Below are 8,053 nucleotides of genomic sequence, written 5' to 3' on the forward strand. Positions count from 1 at the left end.
ACACACATAGCAGTGGGAAAGACATGGAATGCAAGGATTTAGATGAAGATTCTAAATTATAAGCAGTTCAAATTCAAATGTAGTTTGTGTTACTATTGAGCTGCATTAAATCTGTCCACACAAAAAAGATAAATGAATTTAAACTTCCCCATTTCAACTAGTATATACTGTTCCTCTGAAATTCTGTCCAGACCATGAGAACCTCAACTACAGCTGCAGTTGTGAATTTTACAGAGTTACAGTTACAGTTATTTGTAACCACACATAATCAAATACAGCAAGATATCTGATTAAGTCTTTTGTGTGTATACTGACGTATAGAAGCGTGGGTGCTATCAGAAAAATACATACTCAAACATTTCCTATGTCACACACCTTTGCTTTTGCATGTGCCACACCCTGTAGAGCTTGTCTAACCTGCCAGGAATGCGGTACTAGTTAGAGTGGGAGGGAGCATTATACATACAAAGACAAGACTCAGTTCAGACAGACTGTGTGGGCAGACAAATCGTGTGAACCATTTGCTGTGTTTAACAATAAAGTCCAAGCACGACAAACCAGGTAAGAGCTGTTTAAATATATATTATATCTTTTGAGCTTATGAGCCTCTTCTCTTAGATAGAATAGTATACAATACACAGCCATGTCTGTTACAGGGTTGTTTAATATGTTCTAAGTAAGTGGGTAGTTACTTTCATCAACTTTTATGCTTTGGTTGTTTGTATAACCAAAATTTTTTATTCTGTGTATGCATTCTTAATTATTGCCACAATGATGCACATATGCTATATAACATATTTTATATTTAAATCCTAATAGTCTCCTTTCATCCATTGACTTTTTATGAGCCATCAATGTCCACATAACAGTAGCAACCAAAGTGAATCGATATGAAAGTCATATAACCCTATCTTAATCAAGATGGATTGGTTTTCTTTTTAGATGCAATGTCGAACTGAGTTTGCAATTTATGCTTTTATTGTTGAACTGGTGTCTACCTGGTGGTACAGATGGCGCGGAAAAAAGCTGCTGGCACCCCCAGAGCTGCCAGGCGAAGGGTCTGGTGGCATTTGAGACAGCGTTGGAGGATGTTAGGTGTGTTTGAGATCAACCCAGACCACGAGTTATACCATCTGACTTCCATGATAAAAGAGGGCATGCATGCTGCCATCCGGGCATCTATGGACACACCAGCAGAGGTTACAGTCTTCTCATTTAAGGCCACTAGTTGGATTGTCAACAGAAACATGAGCTCACAAAACTCTTGACCTTTTTGCACAGGATACACTCACAGCTGAAGATTTCAAGGAAGAGAAAATTCAAACCCTCAAGGCAAGTGGTAAATTCCAACTAAAAACATTTTTTTCTGTTATTCTAACAGCAGCAATTTTTTAAATGCTTTGATTTGTTTCAGGCCTGGGTACTGTTAAAACTTTCCCATTTAAACTTTCAAGGATACTTTTTAATCCCTACCTTCCAGGGGTTTGAGATACAGACATTTGCAGCTCCAGTGTTTGCAAAACTGAGGAGTTCACTTGACATCACAGAGGAGGAATATATCAACTCCGTCTGCATTGATGGCTGCTACCTCCAGTTTGTCAGCAACTCTAAAAGCAAGGCAGATTTCTTCGTCACGTGAGCATAAAAAACCTTCCATTAACTAACCCTTTACCTGATTGCATCCTGACTGTGATTTCAAACAAATCTAATTCATAAATGTTCTCACCCCAAGGGTCAAATACTCCAGACTACTGTACATTTCCAAGCACAAAAAAACACAATTTACATCCAGCTCCAAGTGCCAGTGTAGAAAGAAGTCTGGGCTTTATGGATTGAGGTGTTAAGCATGTAGAGGCTGTTATTATTACTAATTAGTTAGTTAATGCTTATTATATTATTGTTATTTTATAATTTAAAGTAATTTATGTTGCATAATAAGTGAATGACATGGGGGTGTTGAATAATTGCTTTTAGAGTTTAAAAGTTGTGTGCCAGACCTGAACTGCCACAGACTGTGGTAGAGAAACGGCAACCTGCGTGTTACCAAACACAGCACATCTGACTCCACCAGGTCAGACAAGTAATCAACCTTTAACCATGGTTTCAATCCTGAACCGATCAAGTTTGCTCTCCCATATTTTCAATGCATGTGTGGAATTGGAGAATTTTGTCAACTTTGGCAGTGAACATGAAAAGACAACAACAACAACAACACTGACATCCAACAGATTGTCTGGTGATGAGGTTGACAAGGTTTTGCTTGGTTTTAGGAATGACAAGCGGTTCTTCTTAAAGACCCAGAGCAGACGTGAGGTCAGGTTTCTCCTGTCCAATCTGCAGGCATATATGGGCCACCTAGAGAAATACCCTCACTCACTGATGGTGAGATTTCTAGGTAAGAGCAGCTTCTGTTAACAGAGTAGCTGAATTCACTGTTTCTCAATGTTTGGCTCAAGCTAACTTTTGATTGCCTATGCAACCCTCACCTCCCAACATCAAATGTCCTGTGACCTTTCACATAGAATAAATTTGCAACATGAGATATGATAAATGCAAGGCTGAAACTGTGACGGCAGCAATGTGTTTACGTTCAAAGTGGTACCCAAAAGAACATGGCTTTTCTCAGATTTTTTCCATTTAAATGATTTGTCTCATAGAAGATCACACTCACTGTGAATATTCAACAGTTTTTCAGTCAAGGCTTCAAGCAGTGTGTTGTAGTGACATCTCACCTAAAATGAAGACCACCGCTGCAGACTTTTGAGCAAATAAAGGAGCACAAACTGATCAAACAGCAGATGGAGTTAGTGTAATAATCACCCGCTGGTTGTACGTCAATATCGTCTTCTGTTTGAATTCGTAACATTATGTTTAGAGTAGTAAAGGTTGGATCATTACCTGCAATTATTTTGTAGCCCTTTCAAATACAGCACCAACAGCATTCTTATTCATCCTTCACTGTGGTAGAAGCTCTTATTTCTTATGATCAGAAGATCATGGGTCATGATAACGTTTAACTTGGAGACATTCTAGGAAACTCCTGCATAACAACATACATTGCGTCAAGCTTTACAAACTTTACAAATACACTATATTAATATTACTAATATTTTTAAATGCTTGTGTTTGAGTCCAACGAAAAGTAAATGCAGCAATGAGTTGTAGCTTTTGTAAGATAAATGCATACAGACGTCCTGCTGGTGCCACATGTCGGCTTCAACCCATTAATCTTTTCTGTTGATTGAAAGGTTGCTCTTTTCACTGTCCAATCCAAAGCCTGTGTTGAAAAATGTAATTTTGTAACTGTTACTAGGGATTTGCATGATACCTCATCATGTAATGCGTCCGGGTCCTGTTGACCTGTTGCTGTGTCTGTGTCTTTGTGAACATTGACAAACATTTTTTTAAGCAGATGTTAAAAAGCTTCTGGCAATTTTGGCCTTAAGAGGAGAAAAAAATAATGATCCTGATTTAATAATAAACATTCTTCTTTCACTTTTCAGGTGTCCACCGGATTGTTATTCCAAATCAAATAAAGGTATTTAATCCAATTAATAACTAGTTAGTCATTATATCTACTATATCTATTTAGTACCAGCACTTATAATGCAGTGTTTACTGTCTGCTTTCCAGAAGTATTTCATTTTGATGCAGAGCGTGTTTTACCCCGATGAGAGGATCAATATTCGGTACAGTATCTTAGTTCTCCCCATGTGCTCTGTGGATTTGTGATATATTTTGTGGTTCTATAAAATGACCTTTTTGTTGCATAGATATGACATCAAAGGCTGTGAAGTGGGTAGATGGACTAACCCTGACACGGGGGGGAAACAAATAATAAAAGTGCTGAAGGATAATAACTTCGAAGGCCAGCACATTGCATTAGGTACGTGTTCTCGACCCTGCTTACTTTACTTATTTCTGTAGTCCTATGAAGTGTCAGGGGCAGTAAATGGAAAGGTGTGTGTGGTTGCTGTAGGTCAAGGGAAATCCTGGTTTGCCGATCAAGTGAAAGTGGATGCTGCCTTTCTTCAAGAGCTTAATGTACTGGACTATAGTCTCCTGCTGGCCCAACAACCTCTGCACCAAGATGAGCTTGAAGGAAAACACTCTTTGGCAAATATTGTTGTTCGTGCCCAAAAGTAAGTTTCATTTAAGAAGGTACAAACCTAAATGTTGTGTGTAAAAGTGAGACGTGTCGAGATGTGCAAAATCTTTGTGTCAACACTCATTTTGATGTAGTCTAAATATAAAATATCTGGGATGTTACTTCCATGGGTGGCTTCCCATCCCTGGTGGCTTCGCTGCTACTGCTGTCAATTACATATGCTTCCCCTCTGAACCACAAAGTGCTTCAAGGCTCTTCCCTAGGTTACCTTCTACTTTGTAACCATATGCCTCCACTTGGCATAATTATAGTTAATAATAATGGTTATGTTTCCAAAGAGCCAGAAATGTACCTGCATGCTCCCTTAGGAAATCCCCCTCACTGAGGCCTGCCTTCTTCCATGTTGTTCTTGCCTCCTCTGGGGTTTGTGAGTTGAAACTGTAAATACACTTCATGCATCCATTGCATTTCTAGTGAACACTGGGGGGCCTTTCTGTGGAGGAATATGAACTATTATATATATCACCCTCTCCTCTTCAGGACATGCAGCAAAGGATTTTAACAGTGTATTTGATCAGTAATTTCACTAAACTGAAGCTACACAAATCAAATAGCACAGTTTCCTTAAAAGAATGCTCATGAACTAATTACGTTACCCCAAGCAGTGTCATGGTTTTCCTGCTACAGTGACACAACTGTTCATGGAAGAAAGCATATATCAACAATCTGATAAATTCAATGAACTAAGATAAGATAATCCTTATTCAACCCACATCGTAGAAATTTGCTGTGTTACGGCCGCAAGGGGGACTGTGAAAAGCGGCAGTAAAAATGTAATGAATAAATAAAAACATTCAATATTAAATAGCAATAATATATTCAGTGTAGAGCGGATATATATGCAATCTGTAAAGGATTGCATAAGGAAAGATATTGAGATTGCTCCGTGGAAAAAAGTACTGACATTGCAGACAATTTAAGTATTTAGCATGGTTTAAATGAGATTACACCTGAGTAAATTATTAGTGCATTTTTTTTCCAGAATTCTGCTGCTTGTGATCGATTGAGAGTAGTGTTAGTTGTTAAATCTGACAACATCAGGAAGGTAAAGTAATTATTCCCATAACAGGAGTTTGACCAGGTAAAAAACAGGAATCCTAACCACAAGACCAAGGCTGTAGAATTGGTCACCATCAGAAATGGCCTTTCTCTGGCTTTTTTATCCCCTGCATGGCACTATGCTGTACTTATGCAGGGGACGGGGACCCCCTGGATACAATGTGTGATTAGTATATGATAGGCAAAGAGAGAGGGTGTAGCCGTCTGTGTCACTTTTTTTCCAACAAAGTGACTTTGTTGGAAGAAGATAAAATCTCAGTTTCTATCCAGTTAATTCAAATAGATAACTTGGTTATGGCACGGAAATTGTCCTGTTAGGTATTTACCATCCTTCTAATCTGACATGAAAAACATGATAGTTCATGATTAGGCCTCAAACCAAAGTTTTATGGGATATTAAAGTTGACTGGAATCCTCCTTCAGCACAGAAACTCAATGATGTCGGTGACAGTTAGTAGATAAATCAACCAAATGGCTACACTGCAAGGTGATAAGCCAGCTGTAACAGAGATGATGAAGACAATGCTGTGTTTTCTACAAATTCTTTTTGTCTCTCTTATAGGTCTTTAGACTTGGACGTTAGTCCAACAGAGTCATACCCCCCCACCCTTCCATTGCTGTCAGAGACCCAGGGTGAGATTGTACCAGATACTCCAGACTGTGGGTCAGGCCAGCCACATGCAGCAGCTGAGCACACTAGTGAAGGGATCCCCCTCCAGGAGATCAACTGCTTCACGAAAGAAACCAGGAATGATTCAGTAATGCAGGATTTTCACCAGCATCATCATAGGCTACTGCTCAACTGTAAAAATGCCATTCATGTAGTTGACGGGCCAGACCGACGCTACTTTGTGGGCATTATAGACATTTTTACTGTGTACAACTGGAAAAAAAGACTGGAGAACCTGTGGAAAAGCCTCCGCTACCCAGGCAGGGCCTTTTCCACGGTTAGACCAGCAGTGTACTCACGCAGGTTCTGCCAGTGGTTACAGGATCATTCTCAGTGACAAAATGCAGAAACCATTGATCACTGACAAAAACAGGACTTACTATATAAACCTCAGTTTCCACTGAATGGGGCTGTGACTCCTTACCTCTGTCTTGGAGGTAATGTCTTCATCCCAGTCCATTTGTTTGTATGTTATGTCTGCCAAGGAGGTTATACATGTTGGTTGATTTGTTGTTTTGCCTGTTTATTTGGATATATCATGGATCTTGATGAAAAAAAAATCTGGCATATTTAGTGGAGTAATATCTATGAGTTTGTGCAATTTGGTGTGGATTCATTGAATTCAAGGGGACTGTTGGACGTTGGTGGAGGTGGAGATAAGAGTCATTCGAAGTCGGGTTCTGTCGCAGCTATTGGAGACAATCTGCTGCCATTGCATGAGCAGCTCCTGTCTCTGAAGTGTATAATTCGCTTTGAATATAGAAATGACAAAAAAGTCAATACAACTCACAGTGATACTCTCCATGTGTCAAATTGCTTTGAGTTGTTTTGTCTGCTTGAAGATGCTTTTGAAGTGTGTTCTTACATGACCATTTGAACATACATAAAGCACTTTTTCTTCGTCCTGCTTGGACACCTGTAGCGTGTGAATGAGAAGCATGACTGATAGACAAAGTGATACAGTACATAGAGTATGATTGTATGAATGTGTGTACAAATGTCAACTGTTCTGTAAAGTACTTTGAGTGATCAATAAGACTAGAAAAGCGCCATATAAATAAGTCCCATGTAATAATAATTATAGCAGTGACACTGGAACATTATTCATTATTGTCACATCAGTGTAAATGGACAACACAATCTGACAGACTGTCCAAATTATAGTGAGACAAGACAAGTCAGTAGATATGCTTACCATGATGGAACCATGATGGAGACATGACTGACCGGTGACTCAAACAAAATGTGACAGCACCATCCAGTGGACATCTGGTTTCAGAGTGAAACCAGTCAATAAATAAATAAAGACTGCATGTTTGTAGAATAGAGCAGGAGCCCTATGGCACAGGCAATGTAGACAGATGCTGGGGGAGGGTATTTCCTATTTTTCACTGGGCTAGTGCTATTTTTTTTTACCTTGTACTGTGTGAAATTCATATAAAAATACAATTTGTAAAGTACTAAAAGCTTCACTGTGTGATTCTTACCCGTGATGAAAGTCACAGCTGTTTGTTGAATGTATGGAGTCAGTTACCTGCAGTTATTGTGCAGTGGAAGATTCTGTGTGTGACCTGTGGCACTTTCACGAGTGGGGTGTCGAGATCAGTTCACTAACTGTATGACGTCAGCCTCTTTGGTTACAACCATTTCATTGGAAACTCTGCAGCCTGTTTTTTTGTACTTGGTGCATTAACAGGTAAATTATCGCTGTTGTACAATCATATAAATGAAATACTATGACTACTACGAAATAATATTGATAATAATAATAACAATTTTAATAATGAAATTACAGCATTAAATATTGGGATTTAACAACAAAGTGTACAGATTTAATTTAGACTGCCACTGACATTTCTTCACCACATATCAGCACATATGCTGTCTGCAGCTTTGTATCTGATGTTGTTAGTGATTTTTGTGAATGTTTTGTGGAGGAGTTCAGTTCCTGTTGTAGTTCTGGATAGCAGGCATGTGTGCTTTAGTATTTCTTTATTTTCTGGAGCTGTCTGACCTCCATCCACAACTGTTTTGAATTTCATTCAGCTTTGAGTAGCTCCTCCATTTCCTTTGTGCATTGCATTGTAGGACAATTATAGCAATTATAGCTGCTTTATTGGGTATACAACCTCCAAACCTGGTTAGCTCTGTGTGTA

The 8,053-nt window shown here is 39.0% G+C and overlaps 1 protein-coding gene across 3 annotated transcripts; it reads left to right on the forward strand.

Moving 5' to 3' along the window:
* Positions 1-450: 450 nt before the first annotated feature.
* On the forward strand, positions 451-7,357 carry LOC118313983 (phosphatidylinositol 4-phosphate 5-kinase-like protein 1). Of its 3 annotated transcripts, none has more exons than XM_035640016.1 (10): positions 451-561; positions 1,011-1,199; positions 1,282-1,332; positions 1,481-1,635; positions 2,271-2,395; positions 3,504-3,538; positions 3,634-3,689; positions 3,774-3,886; positions 3,980-4,142; positions 5,790-7,357. In XM_035640016.1, exons 2-10 carry the CDS (start codon positions 1,011-1,013, stop codon positions 6,232-6,234), a joined length of 1,332 nt encoding a protein of 443 aa, XP_035495909.1. In that variant the 5' UTR covers positions 451-561; the 3' UTR covers positions 6,235-7,357. The 3 variants fall into 3 exon arrangements, with proteins under 3 accessions (XP_035495909.1, XP_047185121.1, XP_035495910.1); XM_047329165.1 differs by having other exon boundaries at positions 460-561; positions 1,002-1,199; XM_035640017.1 differs by lacking the exons at positions 451-561; positions 1,011-1,199; positions 1,282-1,332 and having other exon boundaries at positions 1,339-1,635; positions 1,975-2,395.
* The last annotated feature ends 696 nt before the right edge of the window (positions 7,358-8,053 follow it).

The sequence above is a fragment of the Scophthalmus maximus genome, chromosome 19 (genome assembly GCF_022379125.1).
Source record: "Scophthalmus maximus strain ysfricsl-2021 chromosome 19, ASM2237912v1, whole genome shotgun sequence".
Classification (NCBI taxonomy): domain Eukaryota; kingdom Metazoa; phylum Chordata; class Actinopteri; order Pleuronectiformes; family Scophthalmidae; genus Scophthalmus; species Scophthalmus maximus.

Bases quoted from the DNA above. Each gene is read 5' to 3' on its own strand.
- LOC118313983 (XM_035640016.1), top strand. From the start codon at position 1,011: ATGGCGCGGAAAAAAGCTGCTGGCACCCCCAGAGCTGCCAGGCGAAGG. The intron at 2,396-3,503 runs GTAAGAGCAGCT...TTCACTTTTCAG, and splicing joins ACTGATGGTGAGATTTCTAG to GTGTCCACCGGATTGTTATT. The intron at 3,887-3,979 runs GTACGTGTTCTC...TGGTTGCTGTAG, and splicing joins AGGCCAGCACATTGCATTAG to GTCAAGGGAAATCCTGGTTT.